Source organism: Lonchura striata, chromosome 1, assembly GCF_046129695.1.
Source record: "Lonchura striata isolate bLonStr1 chromosome 1, bLonStr1.mat, whole genome shotgun sequence".
NCBI lineage: Eukaryota > Metazoa > Chordata > Aves > Passeriformes > Estrildidae > Lonchura > Lonchura striata.
Window position 1 is genome coordinate 96,223,517 of NC_134603.1, and position 23,732 is coordinate 96,247,248.

A 23,732-nucleotide genomic window follows, 5' to 3' on the forward strand; every position below is an offset into this window, starting at 1 on the left:
TGACACGTACGTGTGTCATTTAGCATTGAAAAAGGAGAAAGAGACGCATGCAGGGCTTACGCTTCTTTTATTATTCCAGGAACAGGACCCACGAAACACATCCCACTATAAGGAAAGATGTTGCACCTCTGACTTTGGTGTGCTACAGGTAAATTGTGGTGTCTGAGAAAATATTAATAGGATAAACATATAACAGTAGCAAGAGAAAATAATTGAAATTAAGACTTGTTCCTTCAAATATTGCATAGGCACCATGTGCCCGTGTGCGTTACATTCTTTATTAAAGGGCCAGATTGAGGTGACAGGAAATAAACCCAGCTGTCCTGGGGTGATGAAACAAAGGTATTCATCCTACAGATACCTCTTAGTGACATGTGGAACAAAAGTAATTTTCATTCCCATTCTTGCCCAAGTGCTGGTCCAGTTGTTAGCCAAAAACCCACATCTACACAAGATGTTGAGTAATACCTAGAACAGGCTGCCAAAAACTCCTTTCAGGTCCAGGCAATGTATAAAGGCACTAAATGAAGGAGTCTGGAAGATTAAAGAGGAAGGAAGCTACACATGTGCTCCAGCCTTGTCACAAGCAAAATTAACAACTTCCCTCCAATGGGCTCTCACTGCCTGACTCTGCCTGATGGACACCAAAAGTCAAGTCAGGCACAGAAGAACCACCCACAGAGCAAATGGGATGGCTCTTGTGTCAGCAAGAACCTGGAGACCTCTGCACACAGGTACAGGGGGGGCTGGACATGGCAGGTGCCCTGTTTGTCTAAGCAGCTCTGTTATTCCTGCCCAGCCCAAGAACCAAGATCACGGAAAAGGGTGCAGGCACAGCTGAAAGAGACAATTAGTGCAGAAGGAATCACCTTGTTCTAGGGAAATGTAAATTTATTGTTTGATAGTACATGTGCTGCCATGACATCTCCTCCTTAGGGACAGCAAAATCTGCCACAGAACAAAATGCTGGAAGTTTTGTTGTGCCGGATGAAGAAGAGAAAGGGATGATCAGCAATGAATTCTGGAACTATCATTGCACAGCGCATCATCATCACTGCACCTGTGGCAGCAGCTGCTTCAGTGCCTTCTTCATTGACTTCCACAAAGGATTTGTGAACCACTTCAGAGAGCACCAGCTGGTCATCTCCAGGTGAGATTCCTGAGAAGTCTGCCTTGCCCAACTCAAATGCATCAGTCATTCCCATGCAGCTTAAAATAGGTTTCAGATCATAATCTTCTTCCAGTTTAAATCTGGGTAAAGACACCCTCACTTTTGTAGAGTCCATCATTTCAGGATTGATCCAATCTATTAGTTTCTCATATGTAAGTTCTCTTTCCAGCTGAAGAAAAATTCCAAATTTACTTAATTACAATGGGAATTGAGTAAGTGTTACACAAGCAAAAGAAATTATTATGGGTTTTGTTTACATAGTGCATAGGATGCATCTTTTTAAACCTGGCTAGTGTCTCAGGTCGGAACTAAGTTATACCTATCACTAGAGAATACTGCCCCCATCAAGATCATTACGAAATGTTTGTTCTGGCTGCTATAATAGGGATCAAACCCCTCCATGTAATGCTTACTTCTACAGAACATTTTAAACAGTTCAGAGTTGTTTCGAATTTTTACTTATGGGACAGAAAGGCATGGAAGAACAGCTAACAAGGACCCAAAGAAACCAAGCCCAGTTCTATCTCTTCACCAAAGGTTGAACCTTCAGGTCAGCCAGCAGCATCATGAAAACAGTGTGTTCACAAAAGCCCTTTGCAGTCAGTCTTAGAAAACTTTATTCATAAACTCCTTGTCCAGAGTGCCTAAGAGCCCAAACTAGTATCCTGCCCTTTCCTGTGAGCCTCTTTCCAGGCAGTGAGCCACACACCACCTGCCAGCTGCTCAGCACAGAAGACCTACAGGACAAGCCACAGGACTTCCAAAGAGCCCACCCAAAATCCCCCTCTCCACATTCCATCATCACCATACTTTGCCTTCACCAAAATCACACCTGACCTCTGCTCCTGAGCAGGGCCAGCTCATCTTCCAGAGCCTCTGCCTAAGGGAGCAGCACACAGCCTGAGCAGCACTGACATAGCAGGGGCTGTCACCTTGGGGACAGGGAGCAGAGGGACATTTCTGCTGGCCTTGAGCACCAGCCACACAATTGCTCTGGAACTGAACTGCAGGTCTCTGTGCTATTCACACTTTCTTCCCTGGAAGGATTCTGGCTGTCTTTGCACTCAGCTCAACAACTTACTCTTTCCAAGCCTGTGGATCCATCCTGGATTGCATCAGGGAGCAGGATGATCATGCTCAGTTCATTACCCACATATGGGAGCTCAAGGATTTTGGTCTGAAAGTCTCCAATGTAGGTCATGTTAAAATTTGCCTCCTTGAACATCATCTGCACAGGCCTGGTCTCGTTCTAGAAATGAAGAGATGTCAACAGTGAGTGCAGAGCTTCTCTGCTGGTCTGAAACTACAAAGCAGGCAGCAAGTTACTTTGGGCCTTTTAGGATTTTACCAAGGAAAACTGATCACACACCACAGAACACAGACACCACACTGTTCTTTGTAAATAACAAATATCCTGTGATTTCCTTTTTAATTACTAATGTAAAAATGTTTTTGAAGATTCATTTAAGGTAAATAGATGTCCCCACCTTTTTGTTAACTTAAGATCTACTGACAACTTCTAAAGTGATCTAGTAATAAGCAGGGACATTGTTTTTCACAATAAATGAATAAATTATTTCAATGTATGTACTGTTTATCTTTGTGGTTCCAATCGCTATAACAAAGACATAAAATATTTTAAAATGTGGATACTAAAGCTACCAAGAAAGAGTATTATTTTGAATTCTTAAAAGTCATAAGGATAGTAGTAAGCGGAGAGATTTAATTCTAATTTTCATTTTCTGCTATCTTAATCCATTTCCACATGGAGCATCAGCTATTATTGTTTACATCATTAGTTTCCTTCTCTCCGTTTCATTGCTTTCTCCTTTCCCTTAATGAGATTGTCACATAAGTAGCTTTTTGTTATTAAAGCAGTGCCCATTAGAATAATGCCCAGAGAGAATATGGCAGAAATTATTTTGCAGCAGCAATGACACATGAAAAGGATCAATAAGCAAAAGGAAAACCACACAGCAATAGAAAATCATCCAGTGAGTCATAAGAATTGCAAGAGTCACAAAAATGATTTCACAGGATGTTGGAAATGTTCCTGGGATGTCACAGTAACTCTTTCTTACCGAACAGCATGTAAAATAACCAGCTTAAGGTTTCAGCTTACACCTTGCATTTCCAATTGTTCACGGAGGACAGGGTGTCAGGAACTAAGCCAGTCCAGCAGTTTCTGAAATGCTCTTGTACAGGGTATGGGGTGAACAGTTAACACTCCCTTATTTAAATTGTCCTAGCAGCACTTAAAAGGCTTGTTGGATTTATTTCACCATTGTGGGGAGGGACAGTTTCCAGACAGGCATGTGAGCTTCAATTTTCCACTAAGAAGGCTTCAAGCAGGTGAGTTAAGGAAGGCACATTCACAACTTCTTGTTCATGACTCCTGGAGGCCAACCCAGGGCTGCAGGGGATCCTGAGGGGCAGCCATGGCCTGTCCATGCCAGGGGCCAAGTCCTCCTCAAGAGCACAGACCTACTTCTAAAATCAAGACTGTAGAGAACACAGGTCTTCAAAGGAAATTTGCTTTGCATCTTTTGGATTGGCTCAGGGGCAGAAATGTAGCAGGGAAGCTCTGACTGAAGAAGACTTAAATTCACAAACTTTCACACCTGTCTTTGTGCTATATGAAAGGTTCTTGTAATTATGTGAAAAGTTCAGAGAAACTCAGCAAAGAAGGTATTCATATGAAAGGGAGGGGCAGAAAGAATCCCATACAGCCCACCCAAGGCAACCCTGCTTGAAAAATTTAATTTCTTTTTAAAGGTGGTCATTTCAGGCTACTTCAGATTAACAGTGTATTGCCAGAATTTTAGCACATCATACCTTATTAATTTGGAATGGCCTTTCTGTGGTACTCTGTTTGTTGAACTGCTCTTCCCAATTGCCTTTGAAATAGATGGCATTCACCAACACAAGCCTGGTCAAGGAATCGAGAATCCCCTCTGCCAACAGGTTCTGAATTTTACCTTTATGACACAAAAGATAAAAATTGCATTTTTTTAATAGTTGGAAATGTATCTAAATATTCTCCAAGACAGTATCTGCTCTCCAATTAATAAACAATAGAGAAGAGAATTATGTAGCAAATACAGCAATAGTTCATCATCTGAGTTATCTGAATTCAAAATCCTATACCCAGGGATAGGTGTTTACATAAAAAATGGATACCATTAAACACAACTGGGCACTTGGAAAAGCACTCACCTTCAGTCCTTTCCTCTACCCAGCCATTGATTTGCTTCCTGGAATCCTCCCAAGCATGCAGAAAGTCCATCTGTTCCAGGCCAGCATGGTAGGATTTCTGACTGGACTCTATAAATGACTAACAGGGACATCCACAACAGATTTTCAGCAAGAGATTCACTCTCATTCGGACACAGATGATTCTTGCATTCTCCAAGGAAATCTCCCTGCTTCCCTTCCCCAGCTTCATATATAGCCATTAAATTATCACTAACAAGTTCCTACGAGGATTTATACCCCTTCTTTGAACTAGGAATTATTATTAAATCAAATGGCTAATGCACTGTAGTACAAATGTCTACATAAATTAATTTAAAATGATATGGCTATTTTTTTCCGGTTTTTATTTTATGCTTCATGGATGTAACATATGATTTTACAGGTTTGTTTATGAGACTTTTGCCAAGAGATACATCAACCATTTGTCCCACAACAAATATATGAATGGATCACAAAACCCTCAAGTGTAGACACTGCTTTGCCATATACAGATGACGTGTTATTTAAAAAAGATTCTCCGCCAAGTTCAGACACCAGGCTCTGACAGAATCAATTGCACTCCTGGCTCTCAGCACAGAAAATCTGGAAGGCAAACCCCAAAGCCTGCCTTGATCTCCAGAGGACAGAGGTTCCAAGCACATTATCCTAACAACCACAACAAATTTAATGGCTACTTACTGGAAGAAACTCAAAGGTCTTTTCTCCATAGAGGCGGTTCGCAGTTCTCAGGATGTATTTGGTGTTGGGATCATTAATTTCGGAGAGAAGGGATTGATACCCATTGTGAGCATCCTGGGCATTGTTCAGAGAAAGCACCTGCACAAAGACAACCTCTGCAGTGCTTGTACAAGTCATAAATTAGGGACCAGCAGAGTAACTAGTCCTGACTTTCCTTCCCTCAAGCCAAGCAGGATCACAGAATGGCTCTGCTGGGAAGGGACCTGTGGGGACAATCTGCTACAAAGCCCTGTCCAAGCAGGGACATATACTGTCCATAGTCCAGGACTGTTTCCAGATGGCTTTTGAGTATTTCCAAATATGGCAACAACATAAGTTTTTGAAAAACTTCTATTAATAGTAAATATTTTTTAAACTACAGGTTTTTACTCATCTCTCACTTTGCAAAAGAGCCCAACATCAGAACCTAAAGGACTGATTCTGCACTTAATTTTGTGAGGTCATATGTAAAACACATAACAAGTCCTATCTGCTACCTAAGCAAGTTTAAAACAAAAAAGTGTAAACCATGCTAACAGGTTGACATTCAGTCACTGTGGATTTCTTTTTTTATGTGTCTGGCTACATTTTGAAAACATATATTATCTGATATTAAGTCAAAACAGGGAAGCAGAATATAATGTTTTATGGAACTATAAATTGATCAAGCCAAACAAAAAAAATATAACCGCATACCTCTGAATTACATATTAAAGAAGATCTATCTCAAAAACCACAAAATCCCCACCCAAAAAAATGTAGTAAACTTCATTTCATAATGAAGGAATCTCACACTTCAAAAACTATGAAAATTGATTCTCCTTAAACACACTCCAGAGGAAGAGGTCTGCTCTCTCACACCACAGTGACAATCACAGTTCAGCACAAGTGCATGTCACACACTGGAAGACACATTTGTTCCTCATATGATCCCATCAAATGCAATCCACCAAGTTTATTTTGACCTACCTTGCTTATTTGGGCTTCAGTGCTACCTCTGGAACCCAGCAAAACCATAGACAAAGCAGAAGAAATACTAAATGGTGAAAAGAACACATTCTGCCCACTTTTCTTCTCACACAGCTTTCTTAAGAGGTCCACAGCAAAAGCGCTGTTTGCTGCACAGAGACTTTCCATGCTTCCCAGCCTGGGACATAAAACACAGAACAAGAATGATTCAAATCCATTTGAATAAAAATCACTCGTCTCTCTTTTACACTTCTAAGCATAAACTAGGCAGCAAAGGTTGGGAAATTATCAGCTCACTGGAGACTGATTTGGTGCCTCAAGCACCTGAGATCCTATACTACACATTTGAGTTATTTCTGCAATTTACAGTCTGCTACTGGACTTCAATCCCATACCTACACAGCGTGACATATTTTGAGGTGATCAGGCACAAGAGCATTTTGTTCAGGACTTCCTGAAAGAAGTTTCTCTTGACTTCACACAGAAAATAATTTCCCTTTATTACTCCACCAGATCCAAAGTTAGACATCAGAACACTAGATAAACCAACTCTTACCTTCTCTAAGTCTACAGGCTTTCAGTGGTATCTGCAGCTTGCTTCTATGTGTGCACACTGGGTTTTAAACCTGCCAGCCAGGCTGGGAGAAGACAGCAGAATGACTTGGCCTACTAGATAAAAGAAGAAAAAAAATTATTTCACCTGCCAGCATGACAGGTGACTGCAACTTCCTGCTGAATTACACAGGAAAAAAATCAAAGTTCATTTTCTTTCCATTTTATTGCCTGCAGCATGGCAACGCCCACAATCAAACTGTCATACTCGGTATACATCTGCTATAGGCAGTGAATCTGAGATTAAACACCACACCTATTAAATGAGCAATAAGTACTAGAACACCGAGTTAACCACAGATAAGTACAGATAAGTATCTAAGTCATCATAAAATAAATGCTGATCGTTTTTACTATCTCTGTGTTTTGTTCTTCCCTTTAGGCAGGGCCTAGTGTTGACATGTTGCTACCAAATACAAAACCACCTTTAATTCATACTACTGATTCATTATCTTGGACAGAGAGTTGAAAAGAGCAAGTTTCCACATGCATGCTTTTCAAACCAAGAAAATTCCTTGCTAGCAGCTTTACTATAAATAGTAGCAATTTTATCCTATTTTTCTTTGCCCGTAACTTGAAAAAAGTACAACCAAAAAACAAGAACGCTTAGATGGAAACAATCCTCCCATTGTGTCTGAATGAGTAATTTATGCACATCACAGAATAAAGAAGAGACACACAGTATTCACACTGGCTACATTGAAGACCAGAATTTTCCTACTACCCCAGTATCTGCAGATTGCTAGCAATAAGGTTTTTTTGACTTCCGGGTCAAAACACACAGGAATAGTGACACCAACAGGCAGTTATTTTCTATAAAGTGTCTGTACGGTTTCCCCAACAGGCAAGAATTTACAGACTAAAGGACACAACTGACATTATTTACCTGCCTGAAAAACAGGGGTGTTTAAATAATATTCATAAATATAATAAATAATATTCAACAGCTGGGACACAAGGCTAGGAGTTACATCTGCACATAGTCAACTATGCTTTCTTTGCAGCTCAGGAGCAGCAACATAACTACAGACCCCTTTCTCATCAGAGACAATGCACAATTTGTAATCCACCGTTTCAGAGACAATACACAATGCCCGCCCTTTAAAGAACAAAAAACCTCACGATACAAGTACATATTTGTCAGTCAATTGTAAACTGCTGCACAGCCCTCAGTGGTCAAAGGGTTTGCTGACAGCAACTCATTCCTTACTCTGCTCTCCCCATGCTCTGCAGGTCAACAAACTTGTGCAGAGGTTTTGTGTTCCTACCAGTCTGAATTTGAAGCGTATATGCTCAGCACTTGACACCCATGCTCCAGGCCAGTTTTTATTGACCGAAAGGCTGTATGTAGATCGATCAGCAGACAACCACTGCAGGGCCTTGCCACGGGGAAACCACAGCAGGGTGCAGCACGGCCTAAGAGACACTTCCCACAAAAACTACGACGTGGATCAGTGTCCAGCAAACAAGGACACTTCCCCACATTGTGTCAGCTGTATCAGAGGCGTCTCAAGCTGACTCTTTCACACTCAGCCCCGGAGGGAACTCAGGGCAATGAGCACCAGACCACGTCCATCTCCACAGACAAAGCTCTGTCCGTGGCACAGACACCCCTCTTTCCCACACGCTGAAACAAAGCAGGCTTCCTTCCTTGAAGAAAAAGGCTTCATTTAGGATTTAGAGAGTTGGGAGCAATGTTAAGACACTTGCAGGGCGAGACCGCGGACAGCCCTTGTTGATGGCCCTTGGCATCGCAGCTCTCCCTGGGATGCAGGGAATGACACGGCCCCGCTGCTGTCGGGCTCCTGACCCGGGTGCCTCTGCAGGGGCCGGGAGGAGCCGGACACTGTCCCAGCAAGCCGAGGCACAAAAAGCCGAAGGGTTGGCCCTCCCTGGCGGGAAGAGTTCCTCTTCCGCCCTCCCACGGGCTTGGCCTGGGGAGAGACGTCGCAACCCCGCGGAGCTCCCGGCGCTCCCACGAGAAGCGTTCCAGCCGCACCGCCGCGGCTCCCGCTGGCAAAGAGCAGCGGTGTTCAGGGAATGTCACGAAAGAGGGAAGGAAAAATAAAAAAAATTAAAAAAAAAAGAAAATACAAAACACAGTAAAAGCAACGCCATTCAGCTCTACTTCCTAGAAAAACCCGCAAAACAAGAAAACCCTAGAAAACGCAGGCACAGGCTTTCCCGTAGAAAACCTGGAGGACAAGGCAGCAGCGGCCAGAGCAACGCGGCCGCCGCACTCACCCCGCGGCCGCCGCGCTCCCCGCTCCCGGCAGCGCCGCCCGGCAGAGGGAAGGGACGGGAGCCCGGCCCCTCCCGGGATGCAGCCGGAGCCTGAGGCGCTCTGCCCCTGGCTGCCGGGAGCGGGAGGCGCCGCAGCCCTTCCCGGGAAAATGGCTGCCCCCCGCCCCCGCCGCAGGGAGCCCCGGCAGCCGCCTCTGCCCTCCCCTCGCAGCTCCGCCGGCCGCGGCCCGTGCTTCGCCTCTGCCTCCCTCTCGTGGCAGAGCTGACGGAAAACACCCCCGGTCCGTGAGGGTTGTTAATTACCATCACGTATTTCTGAAGCTAGGGTTGCTCTGAGCCAAGCTGAGCTGTTGCTGCCGCCAGACGCTGTACGGCCTTAACCCTTCCTCGCATTCCTGAGGGTCTGAGTGAGAAAAATAGCCCGTAGAGAGCTGTACTTTTTTTAAAAAATATTTTATTAGAAAGAATCTGTGGAGCAACATGAGAGTTATCGGGAGCTGGTGAAGACTTGGAGTTGGGATGTGGAAGGAAAGCAAGGGAAAGGCCACAGGGTGAAGGCTGTGAGGATTTGCCTCCAGGGCTTAGTTCAGAGCTAAAAAGCAGGAGCTGGGTCGGATTGCTGCAGGCTGGAGGTACACGCTAGGAACACATCAGGATATGTGTCACTCACCATAAGGGTAAGGAGAAAGACTGGCAAAATATACTTGTGCACAGTGCTGTGAGTGGGAGAGATAGAAATGCCATGGTGATATTTAGAGATAAGGATAGAGCTACCCATGATGGCCTGATCCAAGTGATAGCCAGGATTGCTCTGTGGGTGCAAGGCATTGCACAATCCCCATGGCACTGCCACAGTTTTCCCTTCAGCTTAGGAAAGAGACACTGGAGGAGCTGTGCCGCAGGCAATAGGGTGGGTGGTCTGATGAAGAAGTGGTTCAAGTCCTGCTCCCCCAGTTGCAGAGAGCCTCAGGTTTGGGGTTTGCCTCTGTGCTAGCAAGCAAGCATCTCCTGCTCTGCAGGGGAAGGACTCACTGACTAGGGTGAGCAAAATCTACCAAAGAAGAGGATGGTTTGTGATTTGTTGTGCCTAATAAAGAAGATAAAAGGGTGGTCAGCTTTGAAAGTCATTGTTGGGACTCTTGATCTCATCATCAAGACACCTGTGGCAGCTGCTGCCTCCGTGCCTTCTTCATTGATCTCCACAAAAGCTTTGTGAATAACTTGTGAGATGAAAAGATCCTTCTTCGCTGACATCCCTGTGAAATCAGCCTGACCTGGATCAAAAGCATTTTGTATCCCCATGCTGCTCAGAGGGGATTTAAGGTCATAATTTTCTTCCAGCTTCAACTTGGGCAGGTATAGATCCACTTCAGCTTTCATCATATTGTCTGATTTGGTCCATTCAGACAGTTTCTCATATGTCAGCTCTCTTTCCACCTGCAATGAGTTGAGGAAGAAAGCAGTCGGAATGTGAAGGACAGGGATTAGGCATGCACAGACCAAGTCTTATTGCTCATCAAGAACCTGTAAAGCAAGACCCAACTACCAGCAGTGACTACAGATGGAACGTGCATCATATTTAGAGGGCATGATTTGACAAAGTGCTGAGTGACTTATACTCCTATTTATTTTCTTAAAGGTGGTGAGGTGTAGGCCGGAAGCCTCAGAGTAGTTTATAATTTTTTTTCCTCTGGTGTGAAGACCACTGCTTTTTTTGCAATATATTACTTATGACAATAATAATAGATGCTTGATGTGTGTGTATATGGATAAATTTTCTCTTAGTAGTGATAAATAAATGGGATGCATGGGAACAAAAGTACGGATAAAAATATTTTCCCTGCTCTGTTTAGAATCTGAAACTGATCCTGGCATAGTCATGAGCTGCTGTTGGCACCTTCTGGGTCAGGGTACTCAGCGCTTAGTTTGAGAAACCTCCCCACAAACTATCAGCTGGAAATCCAGACTGAAAATTACATAAACATTAATTAATACAGCCCTCAGGAAAAGATAATTCTAGGGCAGGGTGATTCAGAGGTAATCCTTGCTTTCCCTATGCTATATTTGCAATAGGAAAGAGGATACAAAATAATCTAAAACAAAACAATCTAATCTAATGTTATGTGGACATAGGTTTTAGAAATACTATGTTTGCAATGTTATCACATGTCCTGAATCCTAAAATGAAAATCACGGTGTTACGGTTTCTGAAACAAAGTATGAGCACATCAGAGCTATTCTAGTGTGATTTTCAAGCCTGTTCTTCCTCACTCTTTTAATCTGTTACTGTTTCGTAGTGTATGTGATGCAACAATAGGTCGGCTTTACCAGCTCCAGGCCAGTAGTGTTATCACTGATGTCATCGGGAAGGAGAACGAACATGCTGAGTTCATTTTCCACATATGGCAACTCAATGATTCTGAATTTCATGGTGGTCTCATGAAGTATGAAAAATTTATCTTTCAAAAACATCATGTGTACTGGTGTAGTCTTGGTCTGGAAAAAATTAAGACATAAAAATTACCTTACACATTAAAAGTATGATAAAATTTACTTGCTTCATTGAACTGAAAACAAGTACAAGATTCAGCAGCATCTGGATACCCAGGAGCCTTTTCTTTAGACAGTATCACATACACCCCCTTTTCAAAGTCTTGGAGATCTTTATAAAAATTAGTATAAACACACAAGCTAAATACCTACTAACTGAATCCCATGTAATGTATTTCTAAATTTAAAATAAAGATTAAGCTTTGATAATCAAGTAACTCTCTTTGCAGGCCTTGGTATTCACCCTGTGAATTAAACCCTTTCTGGCATCAATATATGGTTTGCATGGTAGTGGGGAAGCTGCAGGGATGGCTTCTGTGAGGAGACATCAGAAGATACCTCTGTCAGGCAGAGCCAGTTTCAGCTGGCTCCAGGATGGACCTGCTACTGTCCAAATCTGAGCCAGTCAGTGATATTGGTAGTGCCTCTGTGGTTATCTATTTAAGAAAAGGTAAAAAATGCTGCACAAAAGCAGCTGGGAGAGCCGAGTGAGATGATGTGGGAGAAACTGTCCTGAAGACACCTAAGTCAGCTAGGAGGAAGGGGGAGAAGGTGCTCCAGGCCCTGGAGCTGAGATTCCTCTGGAGCCCATGGCAAAGACAATGGTGGTGCAAGTATCCACCCTGCAACCTCTGAGAGCCCATGCTGGAGCAAGCTCCTGGAAGGACCCATGATACTGTGGAGAGTATCCCTTTTCCGGCATCACCTGTGACCCCTCACTGGACTCAAACTGGAGCAGTTCTTGCAAAACTGCAGACCATGGGAAGGACTCACATTGGATGTGAAGGACTTTACCCCATGGATAGGACCCCACACTTGAGCAGAGAAAAAGTGTGAGGAGGAGGAAGGAACTGTAGAGACAAAATGTGATCAGCTGACTACATTATTAGCCCATTCCCAGTCCCCTGCACTGCTTTGGGGCACAGATGAATCGTAAGTGAAGTTCAGACGGGGAGGAAGGGAGGGTGGGGGGAAGCACTTTGTGTTTGGTTGACTTCACTAATTTACTCTGAGAATTGGAAATAAATTAATTTATTGAAGTTGAGCCTGTTCTGCCCGTGATGGCAATTGGTAAATGTTCTCCCTGTTCTTTCCCTGACCCATGACCTTTCCATCCTATTTTTCTCCCCCTGTCCTGTTGACAAGGGGCAGTGATAGGGAGTCTCACTGGGCACCTGGTGGCCAGCCAAGTTCACCCACCACAACTGTCTGCTGTGTCAGATCCTAAAATTGCACATGTAGTGCAGTAGGTTTCGGGTACATAGTCACATCAGTTGCTTCATGTTGTCTGGCATACAAAAGGTATTTGCACCCTTAATCTATGTCAAACAAAATGTTTATTTCCATTGACAAATAGTTTTGCTTGCTTTTGACACAGTCCAAAAATATGCATGCAGTCAGCAACTGGGAATTGTCAGTGCATGATCATTTAAATACTGTTAGCTCAATGAATAGATAATCTGAATAGATCACCCTCATACACTCAGCTAAAATAACAAAATTCCCTGTGAGGTTTGATACAACACCCAAGGTATGTGTGGGAAGAACAGCTGGATGAGATCCCATGACTTCAGGGTGCCAAGAGCACAAGTGAGCTCTAGGTGTGTAAAAATTGCTCTCCAAAGCAACCTGGTCTCATTTGAAAATGGTATTTTGAGAAATTTCTTCTTTTCCTTAGACTACTTTCTTTAACTTACTTTGCTTAGCTTACTTTATAAAATTAACTTTAACTGTTCCCAAGTATTTTGATACTGAGGAGTTATAAATTTAAAATCCAGTTTTTATGGATATGCATAAACAAGACAATGCTGAGTTACTTTCACAGTTGGTGTTCTCCCTGAGTTTATATGTTGCTATATGTAGTGTTTCAGTGGCATATGAAATACAGGTGAAGTATTTTCTCCTCAGGAATAGACATATTGACATAGGACAACAGGCATATTGACAAGGAATTTACCTTGCTTATTCTGAAGGGCATCTCAGAAGTATTTTTCTCCAGAAATTTCTTCTCCCACTTTCCTTTGAAATAAATGGCATTTACTAAGACCAACACAGTGCGAGAATGGAGAGATCCTGCAGGCAGCAGACTCTGTATTTTCCCTTCAAAATCAGACAAAGAGACTGTTATTTCAGTGTGACTGCACAACTTGCCAATTTTAATTGTTCCTTGTTTGTGCCTACCTCTCTTTCAAAAATGTTTGCATTTGGGAGGGTTTTTTTACTGTATGTATTTATGTTGAACATATGGTAAAAATGACCTTTTGAAGTATCTCTGTGTCCTTTGTCCAGAGAAGTTGTGGATGCCCCATCCCTGGAAGTGTTCAAAGCCAGGTTGGATGGGGCTTTGAGCAACCTGGTCTAATGGAAGATATCCCTGTCCATGGCAGGGGGGTTGGAATGAGATAATCCTTAAGGTCCCTACCAACCTAAAACCATTCTATGAATTCTCTCTCTCTCTCTCTTTTTTTTTTTTTTTCTTTTTTTTTTTTTTTTAATTATATTTATTGGAGTTTTGGTAGTAAATGGCATTGGGAAGTGGGTAAAGCAGAATAGCTTGGATGTTGTGTGAAGTTGGTTGCAAGCAGCTAGAGAAGGCAGAAGTAAAACCTTCACTTATCATTGTGTAGCCACAGAGTATCTATCTGTGCAAGCCTTCAAACAGCAATGATTCAGAGGAGGCTACAGTATAAAGAATTCAGGGAAGGACCTTGTAAGGAGCAGCAGTCAGGCTGGAGAGAGGCATTCTTCAGACTATTTAGCTGTACTTTACTCATCACCTCTCTGCCCTGAGTTTACATCTTTTATGAATTATTGGCTGTGAGAGCAGTAAATGTGGAAATACAAAATATTTGAAAGTTAGACAAGAAAAAAGCCATCAGAGTGATACTTACTCTCAGTTTTATTTTCTACCCATGCATTGATCTGTGCTCTGACTTGTTCTGCAGCTCTCTTAAAGTTTACAGCTTGTGGCTTTGCATTGTAATAGCTTGTAATGAGTTGTAAGTACTTCTGAAAAATAGGATTAAAGAATGTGTGCTTATTTAGTTAAACTTGCATTATAAAAATATTAGTAGTAATCAGTTCAACAGATTATACAATCTGCTAATACATAATTTAAGAAAACTTGGTTTATATGCGGTAACCTTTATAACAAGGCCTTATACATTCTATTCTAAATATTAAGTAAGAACAGATCAAACTTCAGTCTCAAGGAAATTGATACTTCAAAATTTAGAGTTTGAAATCAAAGGTGGAAAATTTTTAGTTTTGAAATATCCATGAAACCTTTACAATTTTAAAAATTTCTCAAAATGACATTTTTATATAATTTAAATACTTTTTTTTTTATGAAGTAATGTTCAGTACAAGATGGAAGAATAATCTCATATAAAGTTGAACAAAGGCTTTTAGTTTGCTTCAGAGGTGAGGAACCTGCAAAATTTTGTGAGGACAATAAAAGGTTCTGGTAGAATAAAGTCATGGCAGAAAAGCAGAATTAACATTTCCATTGCTGTCTGCTGTGAAATCATTCATGGAGATTCCCAACAGGAAATTCCCTCGATTCTCTGTATAGCAAATATACATGAGATTATGGAGAAAATGAGTAATATACATCCAGAAGGACAAATTGCTGATTACTCAGGAAACCAAACAAACTCCAAAATCAAAGAACAGTAATCTCATTTAAAACTCCCTTCCAAGGACCTGGAAGATGATTAATACAACATCAGTTCTGAAAAGATTTCAGAGATACAGATAATTACAAACTCATTAGTCGGTGTGGGGCAAATGAATAGAATGGGCGTAGTGAGTGTATGGGTTAACGTGACTTATTGGAGAAGTGTCAACATTTTGTAATAGGAAATCAAAAATCACAAATCTGTTGGAGTTTCCTGAAGGCGTTAGGTGGCATATGGATAAAAATACTGAGCCATTACAGTCCTTTTGGATTACCAAAATGCATTTTGTAGGACTTGTTACCAAAGGCTGAGCATCCATGGGACTACAGAGATACCTCCATCTAAAAGACTAGAAACCAAGAGTAGGAGGAAAAAACATTCACAATGAAGGGTTATTTCTGCTGGAGTACCACAAGGATATGTGTACTGGCATCTGTGCTACAGTTTTTTTTCTATAAAATCAAAGTCTAGATGTTTACATTAAATATATATATTAACATATTTATCAGTGATCCAGTAAAGTGTAAGATATAGGAAGTGATTGTTATGGTTTAGGAATGAGGTATTGAAGCTAAGCTATAATGGACAGGTGCATGAAAAAAACCTGCCTAATCATGGCCAAAACTGCAAATGAAAATATAGGAACTATGAAGAAAAGAGTAGGCAACAAAAGAGAAATTTCCATAATGGCACTTTATAATGCTATAGTATGTCCAATGTCTGAGTTTGCAATGCAGCTGTGGCCTCCCCGGTCTCAGAAATGCTACAAGTATAAAAAATACAGACACAGGGGATGAGGGTGACCAGAGATGTGGAGCAATGTCCTTCAGAACAGAAATGAACCAACAGCAATGCCAACAGGCAGCAAGCTCAGAAAGCAGAGGTGCTTCCTGCAGTGAATAGCTCAGCTGTGCTGAGGGCTGACATAGATTCAAAAGACAAATGTGCAAAGTCCTGAAACAACAGCTCATCATGGTCACTTAAGTAGATATGCCCTCTGGTTCAATGTGTACCTGAGCTGCAGATCAGTCGGTGGCCACAGCAGATTCTAGAGGAGAATCACTACACAGTTTTCTCATGCACTTGCCAAACTATTGCCCACTGCTAAAAACAGAGTGCTCTTGCCTCTCCAAGACTAGCTCTCTTATGGTTGTCCTTGTGTTCTCACTTAAACCCCAGTGCTATCCTTTCAAATTTTTTATTGTCTCTATTGATAATCACTCTTAATGTCAGCATATTCCCACATAAAGATGTTCAACTCACAGGCAGTAATGGGTAGGTCTTTTCCTCATACAGTCGGTTGGCACTCTTCAGCAAGTAAGTGCTTCTTCGTTTGTTGATATCACACAGGAGCTTTTTGAAGCCAGAGTGGATGTTTTCTGCTCCCTCATGCTCAGGATCCTTGGAAAGAGACACCAATTAATAGGATTTTTTTTTTTTTTTGTCTGATGCACCTGCTTTATTTAAAATGTTCATGTTGTTTTAATTAAAAAGGAGCTTCAGGGAATGAAACTTTTTTGAGAATGTTCATGTTTGCAGCACTGTGTATAACTATATAAGTGGGATTCTACCTGTAGGGCAATGATTTATTCCTGCAGTGCTTTGTGGGCATTTGGGGTCATCATCTGATGGTGCACCAAGGAAGCTGAGTTTCCTCGTTTTTGTCATTTTCAAGGCTAGTTTTCAGTTTCTCAAGGATCCATTAATGCAGCCTGGCAGTTTTTGAGATGTGTTCTACCCTCACAGAAATGAATGTCAGGGCACAGACTTACCAACTATTCAAATTTTCCTGCTTCACATGGGTGTTTTCTGTTGCTGTTTGGATTTGGGAGAGGGCTTGTTCTGGATGTCAGTGTTGATGGTCTTAGGGAGGATGAGGTTGCTTACCAGCTGTTTCCAGCTGTTGATTTGCAAATGGGGAAGGAGCTGCTACATGTCAGCTGCTCCCCACCAGCTGCCTGGATGCAGTGTTCTCCCCCATGTCATGTACTGTGCCCTGCACATGAGACACCAAGAGTCTCTGCCACTGACTCAGGGTGACTCATCTGTCATTCCTTGCTATGATCTTTTCTCACTCATGCTGAGACGTAGGCTGCCAGGAAGGACACCTAGGAAAGAATTTGGTAGCCAGAGGACATGGGATACCAGAGGCTGGTTGTTTTGGGGTTTTTTTGTTTTGTTTTGTTTTTGTTTTTTGTTTTTATTTGTTTGTTTGTTTGTTTATTTGTTTTTAATGAGATGGGAACAGAACACAGAGGCAATAGGGGGAAATATCTGAAGGGAAAGATTAGACAGACTTCATTACAATTTATGAAGTCAGTGAGTTGCTGAAATGAATGTGAGTGCAGTGATCATCTTGAAAAACCATCTCACACCATCAAGGGACAGAATTACATAATCTCCTTGCCCTTCTTATTTGAAGTTAGTCTAATTTAATTTCTTTCAGTTGTCTCTTAGTTTCTGTGCTGAAAAGAAACATGTTTTGTTTGAGTGTAATACTTTTCAATGATTTGTGAGTTAATTTGTTGAAAAATATCTGGGCCATTTCTCCTGCTGGCAAGTCTCTGGGGAGCTGATGAGCAAGGGTGAATCAACACACATTACCTTTAAGGGGAATTTTGTCTGCCTGATGTGTCTGCGCATACAAAAGGAGGAAGGGACTTAATTGGGTAGGGCTGGAGTCAGGTGTGAATGCAGTAGTTGTTTATCACTACAGAACATATACCCCAACCAACCTGAAGGTGATAAGAAATGGAATTTTCCAAAGCACATTAGGACCAATGATTTTTTGATATTTTCACAGCACAGCTAAAACCAGTGAGATAGTACTATGGCCAATCAAAATGCTGTTAGTGTCTCAGTTCTGCTTTTGAAAGACTGAATTCATGAGTTTTACAGTCATATTAACTGTTCTTTCACTTTTTCTTTATATAGTTCTTACTGAACCAAGACAGTAGATAATAGACTGAAAACAAGCAGATGTTAAAAGCCTAAAGCAGTGGTTGCACTGGATTACCCCATTCTTAGAGATTTTTATCTCAGGGTCTTTTGTTGTAATAAATACCGTCTTTCTTTTCTTTGGTCTTGCTGGAGAAGGCCTTCTTGTCTCAGATGAACCTTCTTCTCTTGCAGTCTGGTTAAAATGAAGAACCTGTGATGATGATGATAAATAAAGACAGCTTGTTTGTTTGAGATTATTATTCCCAGGGGTTATAAATATCTTCGTTTTGTATGGTAATCCACCAGCCATGCCCAATGATAGTCTGTTGAAGTTATTGAGGACAATTATATGTTATTGAGGACATTGATTACATCTCTGTAACTGTATCATTACTATATAGATTTTGGCCACATGGACTTCTTAATAATAAATCAATATTGTGACTGGAACAGACTCCCCAGGGAGGTGGCCACAGCGCCAAACCTGCCAGAGTTCAAGAAGTGTTTGGACAATGCTCTCAGGCACACGGTGTTACTCTTGTGTCCTGTGCAGGGCTAGGAGCTGGCCTCAATGATCCTCATAGGTCTGTTACAACTCATCATGTTTACAATTCTGATGTTTTCAATACTCACATATCTCCAGTATTCAAGGAGGAATTACCATTTTTATGGGCTAACTATGTCACAAACTGAGATTTATGCCTCTCCCATGCAGCCAAACATATGTTCAGGAGAGTTTGCTAACTTCTGTATGTAGTATGAGAAAGCAGATATACTGCTGCCAGAACTAGCTGAGGTCTAGAAGCAGTGATATCTTGCTCAAGAGATTATCTTCAGATTTCCTTCCTCTAGCATGTCGTAGTGCCATATTAATTTTTTTAATAAAGGTGTGTCTTCATTACTTTTTTGGCATTATATTAGGTTAATTATTCTGTCCAGAGGGCAGTTAAAATGGAATCTCCAAGAAAGACCAAGAGTAGCCTCTAATGTCAATAATTTCTCATTGATAGACCACTTGCAATGCTCTGAACTGTAAGTGTAAGCTAAATATAGGGTTGGTGGAGAGCAGAGATCTTGGAAATAAAGTGGAAGTGACCTGCCATAGTGTTGGTACAGAAAAGAGCCCTACTCATGCTGTCAGTATTGCAGATCATTGTCCACCCATGTTGTTCCTTGCTGTTCTCCATAGGTAGAATAACAGTGCAATGTATGTAGGAATCCTCTGAAGGTGGGACCTGGCTCATTTCAGAACTTACCTCAGCCATCTGGTTTGCAGTGTCACCTTTTGCACCCAGGTGGACCATGGCAAGAGCAGTTGCAATACTCCAAGGAGAAAAGAAAATGTTTTGGCCTTTGGAAGTTTCATTCAGCTTTTTGTAAAGGTCCAGAGTGAAGCTGTTGGTTGACACTGAGAGAGATTCCATTGGTACACCTGAGACAAACGAGTGTCAGAGAGAGGTGATGACTGCCCCTTTGCTTCTTTTAAAAAATGCAAGCTGCCAGTGGGAGATTGCTTGCACCTCTCAAAAACAGTCTGAAGATACCTCTGGGTAAAAAAGTATTTTACCCTGGGTAAAATACCGCACAAAGACCAAGTACAGTCAGCTAGTATGTTTCTTTCTAAGACCTGCATTTTTTTTCCCCTCCTCATCACTTTCAGTGTCCTTGCCAGGTTTCCTTGTTTTTCATCAGTTGAGTACAATTTTAGCTAGAAATGTTTTCAGAGTTTAGACTTGTTTCAAAAAATTATTTGCTCTTTTCCTTATTTTCATAGAGTTATTATTTAATTCTGAAAGAGTGAAACTGAATCATTTCTCACCATGCTACTTGGGCTTTTTTCCTATTTGTTTAAACTTCCTCTACTGTTATTTTCTGCTGGGAAAAAAAGTGTAATTTGGGCAATTCACTACAAATATATCCTGAAGACTACTAGAGAGATACAGATACACATACAGATACAGGGAGATACATGTTCTTGGTATAGGTAAACCCATATTTGGAAGCTAATTTCTGTTTTTCAAGAAAATTCTTTTATCTTACATACAACCCCAAATAGTTCCTCTTTTAACCAACAACAAATTTTCTCTGGTTTCCTGCTGGCTTATACTCCACATTTTCCATCTGTGTTCTGCTTCTTTTCCTAAGTATGTTTTTACAGGACAAAACCAAAGAAAACAAATAACCACAACCCCAGGATTAAATTAATACATGGAACCAGAACAAATAATTTTGGTCCATGTAATACCTTAATAAATATTAGGACAAGCTCCAACATTTCCATTGTCTTCATCAGAATAAAGGCTAATAAAACATTTGGTAAAGTCAGTGTCATATGGCATCAAGGGAAATGTAAACATGAGATCCACAACAGCAACTGGGCATTTAAATTTGTGTGACTAAATAAAAAACTGCAGTCCTCAAAGGGGGCTGCTCCCATGAAGTGTCAAAGTGGAGCCTCTGAGGTCCTCAAGTTCTGTTTTTAAAGCTTCTTAGAGCTCTGCAGCAGCTTTGAAGCATTCCCAGGAGTGCTTCAGAGGTGAATGCCATGTAGCCTAGCTCACACCTAAGCATTTTTAGGTCCTTCGAATCACATATCCTACTGCTGTTCCTGGAGATGCTGATACTCCCTGGTGATTAAGGCACCCTTCCTACAGGTCAGGAAACTTTCTACCCTCCCAGTCTCTGTAGGTTTTGCCCAACCCTGGTTTGCATTCTGTCCACTGTGCCTCAACACAAGATTTTCTGAAGGGCTACACTTCATTGTAAAAGATAAACACTCCCTTCCCCTGAATTACTTTCATGCCATCATTTAACCACTCAGTTCCAAAGAATTTAAGTGAATTTTTAAGACTTTCAAATGAAAGCTAGTTATTTTAATACAAATATCCAATTACCTGAAATCCCGAGAGAGAAAAGAGTAAAGATCTGTCTTCAGTCAGGGTCTGTGGCAGTCTGTGGGGCAATGAGTATTTTTGGAAATGTAGAAATATTTGCACCTCCCTTTTCTTATCCACATCCTCTTCTGGCATTAAATGTGCTCATTCCCTCATTTATTCCCAGTTCTCCTCTCTATCACCTGCTTTCAGAACTTAGAGACCTCCTCAGTTCAAGGTCACTTGAATGTGAGGTCACAACGTTAGAATTTGGCCCACAAAAAAAGTAGGAATTGCAGAAAATAATTCAACCACACTGCATTGCCAACAGATACAGTGAAATAATTTTGCAGCTTCATTTTCTCTATACTCTACCAACTGGGGAAATTAATAGGAACTGATCTCAAAGTTATGGCTAAAAGGGAATCTTGAATTAGCCTGTTAGTCTCATTGATCCTTTTGTTAAATTTGAGGGGAAACCTCAGGTCACATAAAGCCTTTATTTTGTACAAGGATATTTTGAATTTTTGCTTTTTTTTTTTTTTTTTTTTTTTTTTTTTTTTTTTTAAGAAAACACATCACAAAGGAAGTTCAGAAGATATTTACACAGTCACCTAAAATAAGTGGTGAAATAAGTGAGCTCATTTGAACTGGTAGATGCTGTTTTAAAAGACTTCTGGTCCTAGGAAAGTCAGTGAAGGTGCTATAGATACCTACATTGTACTGAGCTTGCTATCCATCTATGATGGACTTAGGGAGTTTGAATTGTCCACCAAAAGCTGAAAAGCTACTTGGAAACTCTGCTTGTAATGATTTCTTTTACTTCAACTGTCATATAAGGGCAGGGAGTAAAAACAGGACAATGTGTAAAACTGGGTATCAGCAAAGGTATAATGTAAGATGTAAAACACAAATGCTTTACTTTAAACCCGTGTAATTCTGATCTCAAACTGTGTAACTATAATTAAATTGTATTGATAAATTCCATTTGTGATCATGATCTGTCTTTTCTGCTACATTCAACCTTAGTAAAGAATGGCCCCTGCCCAACTGTATGGCACATGCAGAGTAAACAAATTACCTGCATGCTGTCAGCCTATATAGAAAAGTATGAAGTTCATCTTCAGTATGAAGTTCATCTTTTGAACAAAGATTATATTTTCATGCTTTTATAAACTTAAAATCTGACTGCTGCATATGCCATGCAAGGTTTCAAGAGAGATATGTGTGCCTTGCTTTCTTCATACCTTTTGTTTTTAAGCGTAGTTTTTGTGCCTTGCATGTTCATCTTATTTTCTTACTTCAGAAGTATATTAGGCAATGTTTTATTTACTTATGAGCTTAAGAAATGTTTCCTCTTAATATGCTGTTGTTTGTTTTTTAGATCAATTCATAGGGAAAAAAAAAAAAAAACAAACCCAAGCAGTTAGTGGTACTACAAGCTACAAAGATTGGCCAAAAATACAGGAAAATGAAGAAAGGGTTCCCAAATTGTGTAGACACTCTTTGTGGTATATACTACCTGCTGCAAGATCCTGTTTAGTAAGAGACATTGGAGTTACACAAGAGAACGCATTAGCTAAAGAAGTGCTCTTGGTTTTGCAGTGCCAGGTGTAAACAGTGAGAGCAAATAGTGAATTGATGCAGACAGAATGGTAGAAAGGTTTCACTGCATCACAATGCCCGACCTATTGACTTCAAGTGGATTGACCTTTAACAAATGGTCATTAAAAAAGTTTTTTTTGAAAAAAACCAGTTATTTTCCTCTGGCATACTGAAGAAATTTGGTCTTTTTTGAAGCCATCTTTCATTCCTATCTGGCTCAGCAGGGAGTTTGTATCTTTCTGCCTGACTGATTACCATATTAATGTATCTGTACCTTGTAAAATGGTCCACTCTGAGTAGGCCTTTCAGGTATTTGTTGAAGATGAGGTCTCTTGCAGTTATTGCTAGTAATAAGCAGCAGAATTTAAAATCGGTGTTAGACTAACTCTAATTATGGATTTTTGTTCTGCAAAAAATCCTATTCATCTATGTTGCCTAGGAAGAAAATGAGACCAAGTATCACATCCGTTGCAAAAGTGGGTTTCTTGTGCCTGCTTTTGTTGACAAAATAAAACCTTTAAAATATGGATGCATTTGCATTGCAGCTAGAAAGCAGTAGGGGTTTATATATCCTTGTCTTGTATACTAACAGTGCACCAACACTGTAAATTTTCTTGGCTTTGTTAATGTAACCTATGTCTACCATTTCTGCTTTTCATGAATTCCATCTACCACAGAGGTGCCAGGGATTATTTTATGAATCTAAGATTGGTACTGGAACACAAACCCCCTGTTTTTCATTGTAGGATAAACAAAGCATGATAATGTGCTGCATTTTGACAAATGTGGAATCACTAAGTGACAAGCAGTCCATGCTCACAAGATCTTTGTGTTGAGACTTGCTCTATCAGTTTTCAGTAAGTACTTCTTTTTTTAGTTTTCAAAGTTCCTGTGACTTTTCAAAGAGGAGTTTGTGGACCTTAAGTTGCAAATTTTGAAACAGAACAAGGCTTCTTGAAAACAGTTATTTGGAAATGCAGCCATGTTTCACCTGTTACTTGACTAATGCCTTACAGGATGTAACAAAGAAGGAACCAGGCTCTTCTCATAAGTTCCCATGAGTTTTGCATGGCCTGTTTTTTGATAGCAAGGGGGCCACAGAGGTGGTTCCTGTGA

The 23,732-nt window shown here is 40.9% G+C and overlaps 2 protein-coding genes across 3 annotated transcripts; both read right to left on the reverse strand.

The window, feature by feature from the left end:
• Nucleotides 1-50: 50 nt before the first annotated feature.
• Nucleotides 51-9,145, reverse strand: LOC110470707 (serpin B6-like). 2 transcript variants are annotated; one of them, XM_021530563.3, is made up of 8 exons: nt 8,969-9,145; nt 6,669-6,778; nt 6,113-6,290; nt 5,105-5,242; nt 4,388-4,505; nt 4,007-4,149; nt 2,253-2,420; nt 51-1,340 (listed from the first exon to the last, which is right to left on the reverse strand). In XM_021530563.3, the coding sequence occupies exons 3-8, from the start codon at nt 6,278-6,280 to the stop codon at nt 933-935; spliced, it is 1,143 nt and encodes a 380-aa protein (XP_021386238.2). In that variant the 5' UTR covers nt 6,281-6,290; nt 6,669-6,778; nt 8,969-9,145; the 3' UTR covers nt 51-932. The 2 variants fall into 2 exon arrangements, with proteins under 2 accessions (XP_021386238.2, XP_021386237.2); XM_021530562.3 differs by having other exon boundaries at nt 6,669-6,781.
• Nucleotides 9,146-10,003: 858 nt separating this feature from the next.
• On the reverse strand, nt 10,004-19,562 carry LOC110470708 (heterochromatin-associated protein MENT-like). The gene is made up of 7 exons (XM_021530564.2): nt 19,395-19,562; nt 18,263-18,349; nt 16,462-16,599; nt 14,410-14,527; nt 13,476-13,618; nt 11,297-11,464; nt 10,004-10,405 (listed from the first exon to the last, which is right to left on the reverse strand). Exons 1-7 carry the CDS (start codon nt 19,560-19,562, stop codon nt 10,004-10,006), a joined length of 1,224 nt encoding a protein of 407 aa, XP_021386239.1.
• Between the last annotated feature and the right edge of the window lie 4,170 nt (nt 19,563-23,732).

Excerpts from the sequence above, each read along its gene's own strand:
- LOC110470708 (XM_021530564.2), bottom strand. The coding sequence starts at position 19,562 with ATGGAATCTCTCTCAGTGTCAACCAACAGCTTCACTCTGGACCTTTAC. Across the intron at positions 16,600-18,262 it reads GACCAAAGAAAAGAAAGACG|GATCCTGAGCATGAGGGAGC; the intron begins GTATTTATTACA and ends TCTCTTTCCAAG. Across the intron at positions 10,406-11,296 it reads ACACTACTGGCCTGGAGCTG|GTGGAAAGAGAGCTGACATA; the intron begins GTAAAGCCGACC and ends AACTCATTGCAG.
- LOC110470707 (XM_021530563.3), bottom strand. The coding sequence starts at position 6,280 with ATGGAAAGTCTCTGTGCAGCAAACAGCGCTTTTGCTGTGGACCTCTTA. Across the intron at positions 2,421-4,006 it reads GGCCATTCCAAATTAATAAG|AACGAGACCAGGCCTGTGCA; the intron begins GTATGATGTGCT and ends CTTCATTTCTAG. Across the intron at positions 1,341-2,252 it reads GATCCACAGGCTTGGAAAGA|CTGGAAAGAGAACTTACATA; the intron begins GTAAGTTGTTGA and ends ATTTTTCTTCAG.